The sequence below is a fragment of the Urocitellus parryii genome, chromosome 10 (assembly GCF_045843805.1).
Source record: "Urocitellus parryii isolate mUroPar1 chromosome 10, mUroPar1.hap1, whole genome shotgun sequence".
NCBI classification, from domain to species: Eukaryota; Metazoa; Chordata; class Mammalia; order Rodentia; family Sciuridae; genus Urocitellus; species Urocitellus parryii.
The window spans coordinates 87,406,803-87,421,551 of record NC_135540.1 but is presented as its reverse complement, the minus strand read 5'-3'; the positions used below and the strand labels follow the sequence as shown (position 1 = coordinate 87,421,551).

Genomic DNA, 14,749 nt, shown 5'->3' with positions numbered 1-14,749 from the left:
CTCAAATAGTCCACTTCCAATAATAGAGAGACCATCCAGACAGAACATCAATAAGGTAATTAATAGTGGACTGAACAACATTTTGGACCAGACCTACCTGATAATTAACAAAACATTTTGTCCAACAGCAGCAGAATACACATTTTTTCTCAAGTGCGTTCTTCAATACGGATCACATGTTATAGTACCAAAATGTCTTAACAAATTTAAGTAGATCAAAATCATACCAATTATCTTTTCTGATCACATTGAAATGAAATTAGAACTCAATAGTAGCAGAAGGAAAACTGGAATATTCACAAGTATGTGAAAGTCAAACAATACACTCCTGAAAAATCAATACAGCAAAGACAAATTAAGAGGAAAATTAGAAAATACTTTGAAACAAACACAACATATCAAAACTTAGGATATGTAACGAAGCAGCACTAATAAGGAAGTTTATGATGGTAAATATCTACATTAAAGAATGAAGTAAGATCTCAAATAACCAGGTAAATTTACACTTTAAGAAACTAGAAAAAGAGGAACAAACCAAGCCTGAAGTTCGTAGAAGGGAGGAAATAGTAGAGATTAGATTAAGAATAAATGAAACAGACAAGGAAATTAATAGAAAAAATTAAAAGAATTAAGAGTTGGTTTTTTGAAAAGGCAAATAAAATTGATGAATATTTAGCAAAACAGTGAGAAGAAAAGAATAAATAAAGAACAAAATGAAAAAGATATTACAATTGATGGTACAGAGGTGAAAGGCATCACATGAGACTATGAAAAACTATACACCAACAAATGGAATGATCTAGAAGAAATGGATAAATTCCTAGAAACATAAAACCTACCATAACCATATTATAAGGAGAATAATATCTCAACACTTGTAACTAATGAGACTGAATCGAATAAAAAACTTTCTAAAACAAGGGGCTGGGGATACAGCTCTGTTGGTAGAATGCTTGCCTCGCATGCACAAGGCACTGGGTTCAAAACCCAGTACCACACACACTCAATTACATACAAAAAGAAGTATTAAAACCCTTCCAAAACAGAAAAGTTCAGGACTAGATGGCTTCTCTGGTAAATTCTATCAAATATTTAAATAATTAATGATAAATCTTCTCAAGCTATTCCCAAAAGTTGAAGTGGGAGAACACTTCCAAACTCATTTTGTAAGTGCAGCATTGTGTGACCTCAAAGCCAAACAAAATCACTTCAAGAAAATCAAGTTACAGGATAATGCCCCAGACGAATATAGTTGTAAAACTCCTCAATAAAATACTAGAAAATAAAATCCTACAGCAAAATAAAAGAATGAGACACCACGAGAAAATTAAATTCATCCCTAAAATGTGAGGATGGTTCCATAGGAAAACCAATCAATGTGATTTCAAAATATATTACAAAGATAGATTTAGTGTTTGCTACAGTGTGGTAGCCAGGCATGGTGACACAGGACTGTATTCCAGTGGCTCAGAAGACTAAGGGTAGGATTTTGAGTTAAAAACCAGCCTCAGCAACTTAGAAAGGCCTTAAGCAACTCAGTGAGACCCAATCTCTAAATAAAATACAAAAACAAAAGGGATGGGGATGTGGCTCAGTGGTTAAATGCTTCTGGATTCAATTTACCTCACCCTCAAAAACAAAACAAAACAAAAAGTGTGGTACTGGCATAAAAACAGACATAATACAGACCATGGGACAAAATAGACAGCACAGAAATAAACTCATGCATATATGGTCAACTAATCTTCAGCAACGGTGCAAAGAATACAAAATGAAACAGGATTGTTTCTCCAATAAATGATATTTTAAAACTTGATATTTATATGTAAAAGAATGAAATTGGGTGCCTTTCTCATACCATAAACAAAAGTCAACTCAGAACAGACTGGAGACTTCAATATAAGACCTGAAACTCTAAAATCATTGGTAATCATTTCTTGAATTTGATATCCAAAACACAGTCAACAAAAGCCAAAATCAAGTGGAATGGCACCAAATTAAAAATTTATTCACAGTAAAGGAAACAACAGAGTGGAAAGGTACCTGTAGAATAGGGGAAAGTGTTTTCAAATTATATATGAGATAAGGAAATAATATCTAAAGCATATAAGAAACTCTTACATCTCAATTCAAGAAAACCAATACTCTTGAGTTCTCAACTGGGCTAAGGAATTGAATACATATTTCTTCAAAGACTTACAAATGGCCAATATGTAAGGTGTTCAACACCATAAATCATCAGAGAAGTGCAAATCACAACCATAATAAGATCACCTCACATCTGTTAGCATTGCCATTATCAAAGACAGAAAAAGTGTTGGCAAATATGTGGAGAAATTGGAACCCTTGTAAACTCTTGGTCAGAATGTAAAATGGCACAGCTACTATGGGAAACAATATGTAGGCTCCTCAAAAAAAATGAAAAATAGAATTTCCATATAATCCAAAAATCCCACTTCTGGGTATTAATTCAAAAGAACTGAAATCAGAAACTCAAAGAGAGATTTTCACTTCCATGCTCATTGCAGCACTATTCACAAGAATCCAAAACTGGACATACGCCATTTGTCCACTGACAGAGGAATAGATAAAGAAAATGTGGCATAGAAATTCAAGGAAATGATATTCAGCCTTTTAAAAGAAGAAGACCCTACAATGCATGAAAATGTGACTTAATCTGGATGATACTATACTAAGTGAAATAAGCCAGTCACATAAGGACAAACATTATTTGAATTCACTTTTATAAAGTATCTAAAACAGCAAAATTTATAGAAGCAGAGAGTGGAAAGGTGGTTGCCAGGAGTTTGAGGAGGGAGGAGATGGTAAGTTTCTACTCAACAGGTATGTAGTTGGAGTTATGAAAAGGAAATGATTCAAGAGATCTTCTGTATTGTCTACCTTAAAATTTATTAACAATTCAGATCTCATGTTAAATGTCTTGCTACAATCAAAGTAAAATTAGAAAACACATTTAGGGACTGGCAATGTGTCTCAGTGATAATTGCTTGCCTGGCATGCACAAGGCTCTGGGTTCAATTCCCAGCCCTGCAAAACAAAACAAAAACAAAAACACATCTAGGAGTAGATTTTTGAACATTGTCAGTCATCAGATGATGGATAATTTCCCAAGGGAAATGTGAAAATGTCATCATTGAAGACATCTGAAGCCAGAGTGAAGAAAAACACACAATCACATAAAGTTGGCCTTGTTCTCCCTACATGGGTGACAAGACCAGGCCCACACAAGCATGACCTAAGACACCAGTGGATGCCACAGCCTATGCACACCCTCCAGCCCACCCACTGCTCTGCAGGATGAAAGACGAAGACTGGGCTGGAGCTAATGACTCAGCTCAGGAAGAGTTGCTCAGCATGTTCCTGGCTCAGCCACAAGGTTCCCAGGGTGCTAGGAAAGGGGCACTCACATCAAGTCACCACACTCCCAGCCCAGAAAAGTTTCCAGGGAACCTACAGGCTCTTCTCTACTCCACCCTACTCTTGGGAAAAGGCTTGTATTTTGTTTTTGTTATTTTTTTAAAATCAGACAATACCTTATAGAAGACAAGATCACACAATCTAAACAAAATAAACAGCACCTTAGACTGGGGGTCAGCAAACTATGTTCCAAGGGTCACATGTGGCCCATGGCCTGTTTCTCTAAATAAAATTTTGTTGGAACACAGCCAAGCCTATTAATTTGCATAGCATGTATGGCTGCTTTCATGGTATTTCAGCAAGGTTCAGTACTTCAGCAAGGGCCAGATGGTCCATAAACCCTTACTAAGGAAAAACTCTGCCTTAGAATGACAACTTTGAGAAAACTAACTCAAGCATCTCCTTTACCTTTTTCTCTTTTTCCAAGCAGAGAAAATAAAAGAATTTAAATTTAAACAGTATGTGCCATCTTTCCATGAATCCAGTGCAAGATATCACAGGTTATGGCTCATGTCTGGTACATCCAATATAGTAGTTAAGAATGAAGGTACTGGAAGTCAGAAAGACCCGAGTTAAAATCCCAGATTTTCTATTTACTAGCTGTGTGACCTTGGGAAATTTGCTTAGCCTTTGTAAACTTTATCCTAAAATAAAAATTTAAAAAATATAACCTCACTCAGCGGGCTGTTTTAAGGAATGAGTGAATAACTGAATGTAAACCACTTAGTACAATACCTTGTACATTACCCTGTGCTTAAAGAACTGCCTAATATTATGACTTCTATTATCAAAATATTAAAACAGGGAGATCAACTTTCCAAGATTGAATATGAAGTGTTACCTGTGCAGTTTTCCCCAAGATCTCCACAGAGAGGGCCATTTGTTTCAGGACTTCTGGTTGAATTCCCATCAGCCACCACACAGTGGAGGATCACTAGGCCTTTAAGTACAAAACAGAACCAAAAAATAAGCATGAGAACTCAAGAATTTGCTTAATGTGAAATACTATCTCCAAGTCATGATCCACTTAGGAGACTAGCAAGCCTGTGGCTCTGTACCTCTCTCCCAGCCAGGCAGGGGAACAGAGGCCAGAATGTCTCATATTATCAGTTAAAGATGGTATTTTCAAGCCAGAGTTCTTATACTTGAATATGCATCTTAAAGGAGGAGACTTGGACATATTTTAGGAAGGAGCCTGAGATTTGCTTTAAAATAATCCAACATGGAAATAAGGCTACAAAGTAATGAGGAAAAGACAGAGGAAACAAGACTGGCTTCATGGTGGTAATTGTTGAAACTGCATGATGGTGTGTCGAGGTTCATTATGCTGTTCTCTCTAGTAAGTATATATAAAAAATGTCTACAAGGAAAAGAGGAGAGGATAGAAGAGAGGAAAAGAGGAATATAAAGGTGGCTTAGGAAGTAGCTAGTCCTGAGTTTAAGACCTGTTTATCAGTGTTAAAAGTATGCTAATTTGGTGTGTTCAAGTCAGTTTCACTGCTGTGACCAAAAGACCTGACAAGAACAACATAAATAGTATAAATAGTCATTTAATAAAAGTTTATCTTGGCTTATAGTTTCAAAGGTTCAGTCCATGGTTGGCTGACTCCACAGCTCTGGGCTCAAGGTGAGGCAGAACATCATGGTGGAAGACCATGGCCAAGAATAGCTCAGGACACGGTAAAAAGGAAACACAGAGAGAATGTGCTCCATTCACCAGGGACAAAATATAAACCCCAATGAATGCCCCCAGGAAACTATTTTCTCTAACCGCATCCTACCAGCTTACAATTACCACCCTGTTAGTCCAAATCAGTGGATTAATCCACAGATTAGGTTAAGGCCCTCATACTCTAGTCATTTCACCTCTGAATATTCTTGTATTGTTTCACACATACACTTTTGGGAGATACCTTATACTTAAACCATAACAATGTGTTAAGAATTCAAAGCACTGAAGATAGGGTTGGCATATAATCAGTGATCAGTAAAACTTACTCATTATTATGCAGGATGTAACTTAACCTCTCACTGGTTATATTGAAAATTATACACTAACAATTTCTAAACAGCACATCTTCCCCAATTCATTTCAATTCAATTCATGGGCATCCAGGAACACACAGGTGAATACAACAATCCTGACCCTCAACTTGCTCTAAAGCAGATAACTAAGGCAGATAATCAGCCAACCAATTCTTCACAATACAAAATAATAGTCCTACAACAGAAAACTGCAGTAGCCAAGATGTTCAAATGTCAAAGACTATTCAAAAGGGTCTTTATAAAGACAGGCTTTTTTTTTTTCCATTTTTCAAATTAGAAAAGATTTTTTTAAAAGAAAGATATGCTACTTGGTGTTGGAAAAAGTAAAAAGAAATGGCAACTCAAATCCACTGGTGATGGATAAACTCATACTGCTTATCTATAGATTTAATCTGTAATCTTAAATCTGTAGATTTAACTCTACAGAAGTTAAATCAAAAAATAACTCAAACAATGTACAAACCCTTAAATCCAATAGCTACATTGCTAGTAATTTTTCCTAAAGAAATAATTCAGAACACATAAAAAAAGATTTAGCTAGCTTTAGAAATTTCTATATGGTGTAAGAAAAAAATAGAAATTACCTAAATAGTTAACAATAGAGCATTGATTAAATACATTTTATTTATCTTCATGTAATAAGTTTTCAGCCATAAAAAATGGTGTTCAAACACCAACAGAACATTTTAATATATTTCTAAACAAGAAAGCAGACTATAGGATAATCATTTAGTGTGATTTGTGTGCATGGGTTTCTTTGTTTATAAAGTTAAAAAAACAATTTGTATAAATAGTCACTTAATAAATAAATACAGAGTTGCTCACACTGGCTAAGAGGGGATTTTTTTTCTTAATCTTGCTTATTTGTGCTTTCCAATTTTTTACCAGCACATTTTGTTTATTGCAACGAGAAAAAGGAATGACTCACTTTTTTTGTCACAGTTTGGCCACCAAATTTCTCAATTATTTACACGTTTTCTCCCCAATATTTGTCTCTCCCTTTACACTTAGAACAAATAGAAGCAAACAATCACTTAGGGTTTCTCAAACACAGAAACTATGTATTACTCATCTTCATAATCTCGGCAAATGATACAGAGCATAAAGGATGAAGAATGACTCAGTCAATCTATAAACAAACAAAAACCTCAAAATCAAAAATTGTAGTAGCAATTTCTGGTGGAAAATAATAAAAGACATTTAATCCATTTCCAAAATTCCATAAATGAACTTTCTTTATGGGGCAAAATGAGGACACCTTAATTTTACAGTTAATCTGTTCTAATAATGGAAACTCAAAAGAAAGGTAAATGTCAACATCTACAAACTGGGGGTAGCAATATCTGCTCAGGGTTTGCAAAATTAAGTTTTATCAGAAAAAAATACATGAATTGGCACATCTTATGCAATTTTTAGTCTAGTTGCACTCCTTCCACTATCATTTATAATTTAACCCTTATTCTCACCTCCATCTGATGGAAGGGACCCTGATCTCATAAAAACCTTACCCAAGCCCTTTCAGCTGGACCTCACTCCACATGCTGGCTTCACTTGGCAAAAGGAGGCCACCATCATTAGGGAGATGCAGAGCCCCAGGGGATGAGGCATCTTCAGCCAAACCAGCACTCAAACCAAGCAGAGAACCTGGAACAACATGCACTCTACCTCCTACTTCCCACCCACAATCTTCAGACCGTCAACTGATGACCATGAACAGAATTATTCCTGAATAATCATTTCCTTGACCTGCACAGTTTTTCAAAACTGAATTAAGGCAGTTCATATTAGACCTGAAGTTTGTGCTTCTCTCAAAATTACAGGAGGTCTGGCAATGAAGGATTTTCTCCTCTAATAACTGGCTGGGACTAAGAAGCAGATAACTCCTTTAAGTGCCACAAACTATATGAGACTTGCTGATCTCATTTATTTTAATAGTCAGGATCCTAGTGGACATTTGAGTTTGCTATCTGAAAGAAGAGATGCAGAAAATAGAAAAATGCTCTCAAACCCTCTACCAAATAGTTAAGTCTATTACAAAAAGAGTACTCCTGTTCCATCCTCTCAACAGATATTTATTAAGCACAATGTATTTGGCACTGGTGCAAGATGCTGAAGTCTTAAAGATATTATCACTGACCTCAAGGAGATCATATACTAGAAAACACAGATACACAAATATTCAAGTAAAGTGTGATCAGCATAGCAACAAAGATAACACAGGAGTTACACCAGGTGAAGAATCAACTCGGCCCAGTGGCAAAGACTTCATAGAGAAATTGAGGTTTATAATGAATTTTTAATGAGAAATAAATGATTTTTAAAGCATCAATTAATACTTGTGAAAAACAAAAATATGTAAGCAATATAATCACAGTTTATCATTTGTTTCAGCACTGGATAATACCTATGCAGTTATAATAATATCAATAGTGATAATTGAGCAAAAGATTATCATAAAATTAGGGCCACTTGCTAGCACACGTATACCACCTGGGAGACTGGTAGTAATTAATCAGTGCCTGTGCTGTACCAGTTCTTAAGTTTTGAGTATCATCCTGAAGTTAATGGTACTAGAATTATGAAAAAGAAAGAACTCAATAGCAAAGATCTAAAGCTGACAAGTCAAGAAGTAGCTTCATAAGCAAAGTATTTCATAATACAGAGGCGAACAGCAGAAGAAACTCCTAAAAGAGGCAACAGGTGCTGCCTCTAGGGAGGTAGAAAGGAAAGAAGGTGTGGTGCAAAGGTCGTCGTCTTCTTTTTTTTAAAATCTATTTCTATCTACTTCTTTATTAAGAAGAAAATTTTTATAAGATAATAAATGACATTTTAATTAACTAGGGCATGCTAAACAAAAAGGACTATATAAAGACATGTCATGAAATAACATGACTTGTCCATCTTGTTTTCAGGGTGGGGATTGTGAAGGAAGAGGAAGTTGGGAAGAAAGTGGGTAACAAAAGATCTACGTGCCATGGTCTGTTGAATTCTATGATGCAGCTAAGATGTGACCAGTGGAAAGTCTAAAGCAAACAACATAATCATCCTTTTCCTTTTTCAAATTTGAAAAAAAAAATTTAATGTCAATATTTAATATTTCAGACATTCCTAAATCAAGATGGTAGTACTGGTTATGGAGAAGAATAAATGAATATGAGAGATTCACAAGGTTAAATCTGAAACATTTGGCAGGAATTGATGATAAAGGAGTTGGAGATGACTCAGAGTTTGCAACTTAAGTAAGTGCTTAATTCATTAGCAGATCTCAGGTACATGGGAAGATTGTACCTGAAGAGTAATCCAGTTTTAGACACTAAATTCGAGATATCTGTAGATCATCCAGGGGACAATTTATGGATATATAAATACAGAACTGTAGAATGAAGTCAGAACTACAGGCTCTATATTTAGGAGTCATGAAGATTCATTCTAAATTCATACTAAATTCCATGGGAATGGATCTCTTAGAAAAAGCTGTGTGCAAAGAGAAAGCTGATTAAGGATAGAATTCTGAAGAATCTCAATAAGATAGGGTGGCAGAAAGAGAAGGGCCCTTTAGAGACTGAGAAGAAGCCACAGAGCTAAAAAAAAAAAAAAAAAAAAAAAAACTTCTTCAGAAGAAATTGAACAAAAACCAAACTGTCAAACTGTCAGAGATATAAATATAAGAAATGAATCATTTCAGAAAGCCAAAAATGGAAATAAAAATAAATTAATAAATAAAAGAAATAAAAAGCATGCATTAGAATTACACTAGTAATATGTTTCTAGAGAAATCTCAGTAGCATGGAGGACGTGTAAATAATTGTAGATTATTCTTCAAATACATTGGACTTAAAGAGAGAGATTAGTCAACATATTCTCAAACAAGAGAGATTTTTTTAATATTTATTTTTTAGTTTTCAAGGGACACAACATCTTTGTTTGTATGCGGTGCTGTGGATTGAACCCGGGCCTCACGCATGCCAGGCGAGCCCGCTACCACTTGAGCCACATCCCCAACCCCTTGTTTTGTTTTTTAATGTGAGAGATACTTGACAAGAACAAGTCAGTGGTAAGAGAAACAAAGATGAGTTACCAATACAAGTAGAAAAGGTAGGAAATTTTAGCCTAAGAGCCAAGGGCCTCTTCTGCAATGTTTAGTCTCATGTTGTCAAAGTTAGCCATTCTGTCAAATATAACTTCAATTTGAGTAAATGGAAAATCTTCGAAAGATAAGAACTAAAATATATTTTATATTCTATGCATTTCATTTCATTGTTCAAAGAAATCTTATGTCTGGTTTTAAATGAATGAGAAGCATCAAATGGTTTTGTTAACCCTCACACTATTGACATTTTGGCTGGATACTTGTTTGTTGTAGGATACCATACACTGCAAGTTGATTAGATGCCAATAGCATCCACCCCTGCCTCAGTTGTCATAATAAAAAATGTGCAGATATTGCTAGATTTCCCCTGTGGTTGTAGAATGGGTGGAAGATTGCCTCATCTGAGAACCACTGTAATTCTCTTCAAGAAAATTTATTTTAATCCCAAAGGTAGCCTTCATTTTAAATATACCCCTTTATTCTGAATCAATTGTGCAGATTTCAAAGTCTTGAATTTTAACTTTTAATTTTTTTTTTTTAGGAAAAACACCATTATCTTATAAAACGATCACCAACCAGACACAATCATTTTTAATTCACTATATGACTTGAAAGTCCTCAACAAACTGTCTTGATCATTTTTCCTAGGAAAACCTACGATCATAGTTTCCTTTCCCATCCCATAATCTGGTTTATAAAGATCAATAAAATAAGAATTTTTAAAAAGACCATACATTATTAAAATTATATTATTTATCATCAGGGAAAACACAAATTGTATTTTAGGGACAGTGTGGTGTTTCTCTATGGAAAATAAAAGATTTCTAATAAAGAGAGTCACAAATTACATTCAACTTCAGAATTAGTAAGATTCTAAGAATTTTCAAATATCCCACAAACCAACTCTCACCTCTCTAGAAATTGTTCCCTAGAAGAATTCATCAATTCCACATTTAAAATTCAATAGAGGACTTCAGTCTCTTCCACAGTATTCCACTTCGGGAGACTATGTGTCCATGCTTTCAATCACACCCATTCATTCTTTCAAAAAATATATTAAGCACCTATTTCCAAAGTTCTGTAAGTGCTTCTGTATGTTGAGCTAGGATTTTCCTGTTTGAAGTCACCTAAAATAAGTCTAATCTCTCTTTCCCATAACAGATCCTCATTTCCTAGAAGCCAGCTATCAAGGTTCCAGAAATGGATTTCCCTTCTTCAGGCTAACCAGGCTGGTTCTTTCAGCCATATTTTATTGGACATGATGAAGATTCCTCAAAAACCATCCATCCTCCCTAATTACATTCAAATTTTCAAATATGTAATGCATTGAAAATTAGGGAGGATGGATGGTCTTTTGAGGAATCTTCATCATGTCCAACGAAAATGTAATGCATTTAAATAAAGTGTTATCCCCCATGGCCTAGCAAGAACGGAACAGAGTGGGGCTCTCAGCCCCACACTTGCAGCAAGACAGCCCCAGAGTACATCAGCCCTTATGGCTGTCACATTAAATGTTAGGGTTTATTCTGCTCATCATAAAATAAAGCTTTTAAATTTCTTATGCTGCTGGGAAGCAATTGTATTGAAATTTTTTTCTTTGTTGCTGTGTTTTCACCTGCACCAATGATTTTATACTTGACTCCTTTCATCCATACCTCCCTGCTTCACAAGGTCTGCAGAATTTCTCAAATGTGTTAAAGCAATAAAACTAGGATTAGACAGAATAATATAGTTAGCTATGCTTGCTAAGTGACTACAAGTTGAGTCCTTTTTTCTAGGACTAGTTTTAAAATATCAACTTCACTCGTAAAATTAAAGAAAAAAGGGAAAGAAATCCATCTCTACTTTAGTGAGCCAAAGCTCCATTTACTTTTATGCACTTTGAGATTTTCAAGTTAAAAATTACAGAGTGTAGTAAAAGTATTATCCCTGTCAGTCAGCATGGGCAGTGAAGTCAGTGAGAACAATGCGAGCATTCAAACAGGGGCAGACTGACAAGGCACATGACACTCAGTCTCAAAGCCACTGCTAACGCTGAGGTAAGTAGTGCACCAGCTGGGTCAACTATTTAAAAAGATCATATGTGACCAACTTAAACAGCCATGTACGTTACATTTGCCTCATCTCTGAGCTGAATTTTCCATTTTTAAAGCCAAGTACATTTTGTATTTAAAAATATATGTATAACATGATCACAAAATGTCCATTTGTTTCTATTTTCATGATTTAGGACATTGACATCTTAGGTACATTGAAAACTTCTACTTGTGTATACCAAATCCAATGATTTCTTGCCTCCATATCAATTTCATGACTGGAATCACATCCTAGGTTCTATTGGAAAATCCAGTTGTAAACCAAAGGAGCCCAAAGGAGAATTAATTAATTTATTGGTTCAAACAGAAATTGGAAGAATATTTCACAGTCAAATCCCTGGAATTTCATTTATATTAAAAGAAAGCAGAATAGAGTAATAGGAAAAGAAAAGTTTGGGGGTCAAATGGAGCTACATTTGAATCCTCGATCTGCATTTTAATTGTCATATTTGTGATTTTGATGGTTACAAAATCACCAAGTTTCAGGGTTTCCTTCTGTAAAGTGAGGCCCAGCATACCTAATTCACATGGATGTGGTAAAGATTTAACTATGTGCTTACAGACAGGGGACAGAGGAAGGAAATTAAGAATATTTAACCTTCATAGGTAATGTTTTGCAGAGAAAGTAAAAGAAGGAGAATTATAATTATTCTGGTAAAAACTAGGTCCTCATGCTCATAAATGTTTAGTGACAAATATCTACATTTAGAGTAAAATTTGACTTATGTATATGGTTGTGACATACACTGCTAAATGTATGTGCATACACATACCCACTACATTTAAGCAGTGTGTTTATATAGATGTACTTAATGAGACAAAACTGCATTTTGGTCTCTCCACATCCTGTTTCTCCCTAGTAGTTTTTAAAGAGATTAATATTCCTCAGCTGATTAATGGAAATGTGGCATCTTCTACATGTGTGACTTGTATTCTCAGTACAGTTCTGTCTGTGATTCAGCATGCCATTCGTGACATTTGGGGTTGATGATGCAGTTGGTTGGTTAAGTGATTCAATGATACAAATATAGTTGATAAAGTCAGATCTGAGACAGTACTATTTCACAACCCAGCGGATATTAAATCATATTAATTTCCAAAGAAATACAGTTAATTATATTTTTGAAGTTAAAATCAATGCTAGGATGGAAAAAAAATTGTAAGCATTTGGAAATTTCCCATTGCACACTCATTGTTAAGAAGAAAAACAGAATTTCAAATGTACATACTTATATGAGAGTATTTTCCAAGTCCAAACTGGGGCTGTATCTAATGAGGAATAGGGGGGAAAATAGGGTGTGGAAATGATAATTATTTTTGGCTTGCGGTTGGCTGAGACTAAAAAAAGTTTAAAAAGTGAAGTGGCTGAAGTTTGACATTAGTGTTCTTTTTTTGTTATCTCCTTTTATACCTTTTTGTTGTTGTCTTGTGCCCTGTGCTAAACTAATATCCTCATTCTGGTTTACTAGTGCTAGAAGCAAACCATATTCTTTAAGACCTTTTCCTTCATGAATTTATTTGTTTTCAAAGCAGACTCACAAGGAGAGAAATTATTTCACTCAAAAGAACTATTCTAGCGTCTAGAGTGTCTCAACCTGGCCCTTTTAGGAAGCAGAGACTAAGGCATAGATGAATAGGTTTTCACTTCATTTGAGAGGTACAATCCCAAGGCCTTGAGAATAAGGAGAAAGGGAAGTGAAGCAAAGAAAGGGGGCAAAGCAATAAAATATGCAGCTCCCTCATGCTGGGCACACCTCCAAAGTGAGCCACAGTTTCACAGCAATGTTCCCAGGTGACCTATGAACAGGTCACATAAACGGGTTCAAAAATGAACTTCATCTTGAACTAGTTACAGAAGAAAGAAGGAGAAACTCACCGAATCCAGTCACTATCATCAAGAATTTCCCACTAGACACAATCCATCCCACAGGGTGCCCACTCCCTCAAAGTCTATCCAGGGCCCAGAGGGTGTGGGCAGAAAGCTGACCAACAGGCTAAGGAGGCAGTTAAAGGCCACATTATTTTCGTCTCAATACAATGTGGAATTGGGGCTTCAGAACAAAGTTTCAGGACAAAGAGGGATTTTTCAAGTTCTCTCAAGTCATATCACTCAGAGAACTTCCTATTCAATCATACTAAAAGACAGCCTTCAGAATTCTCAGGGCCACCTGGGGTGGGAGAGAGGAAGGCAAAGAAAAAAATTATCTTCACAAAATAGATTTCTGTTCATTCAAAAGCAGGAAAGAAAATTTTGAACTCTTTTTTTTTCAATATTAAACTCTACCCCAAGTGGAAGAGACAATATCCTGATGTTTAATAAAGGCTAAGAATGATAGATAACACTGTTTTTCAACTTATAAAATTACTCTACAGTCTTATGTTTTTAAATCCCACAGAGGAAAACAATTTAACAATCTGTTACATTTAAACTAACTCAGATGTCTGGAAACTGTCAACACTGCAAGCATAGCTTTACTAGTAAATTGACCTCATCTTTTTTTGTTCTATCATTACCATTATTAAATGCAAGACAAGAGTGACTAAACTGACTAGAAATCCCATAATAACCTAGACTTTGTTTATTGGAAATCATCAGTTATCAGAACTGATAACTAAATTTGATTCCTATTAGCTTTATGATAAGACTAGGCAAGCCAGACTTTGTAACACTTTAAATAAAAAGCTCTGAGCTCACTGAATTTTCATAACAGTTTAAAGAGAGGAGGCAAAGGAACCAAGGAGAGAGGATGATTTGTTTTCAAGGGGGATTATCTATGTGCACAGTGAGAAGGATTCATGAGTTGGCCTCCGGATCCTGTGATAACACAGTCTCTGACCCATGAGGAAACAGTCATCAAACTTTAATAATAGTGAAGAAAAGAAGACAGGGTTTAGGATGGTTGCTTACCCAACCTGAAAATACCCCAGAATTTATGCTCTTTAATTGAATTAGAGTAAGCCGACCCAGTTGAATATCAATCCATGAATCAATAAAACTATTCGCAAAGACCAGAAAATAAATAAATAAATATTTTAAGTGCCAGGTGTAGAGAAAATAAATTCTACTGCAATTCTAAAA

General features: G+C 35.3%; 1 protein-coding gene across 2 annotated transcripts in view; it reads right to left on the bottom strand.

The window, feature by feature from the left end:
- Positions 1-14,749, bottom strand: part of Btc (betacellulin) — a 51,714-nt gene that overhangs the window by 21,994 nt on the left and 14,971 nt on the right. For both annotated transcript variants that reach the window (XM_026408470.2, XM_077803420.1), the window contains exon 2: positions 4,280-4,378. In XM_026408470.2, coding sequence (XP_026264255.1) covers positions 4,280-4,378 — 99 coding nt within the window. The remainder of the gene's footprint in view (positions 1-4,279; positions 4,379-14,749) is intronic.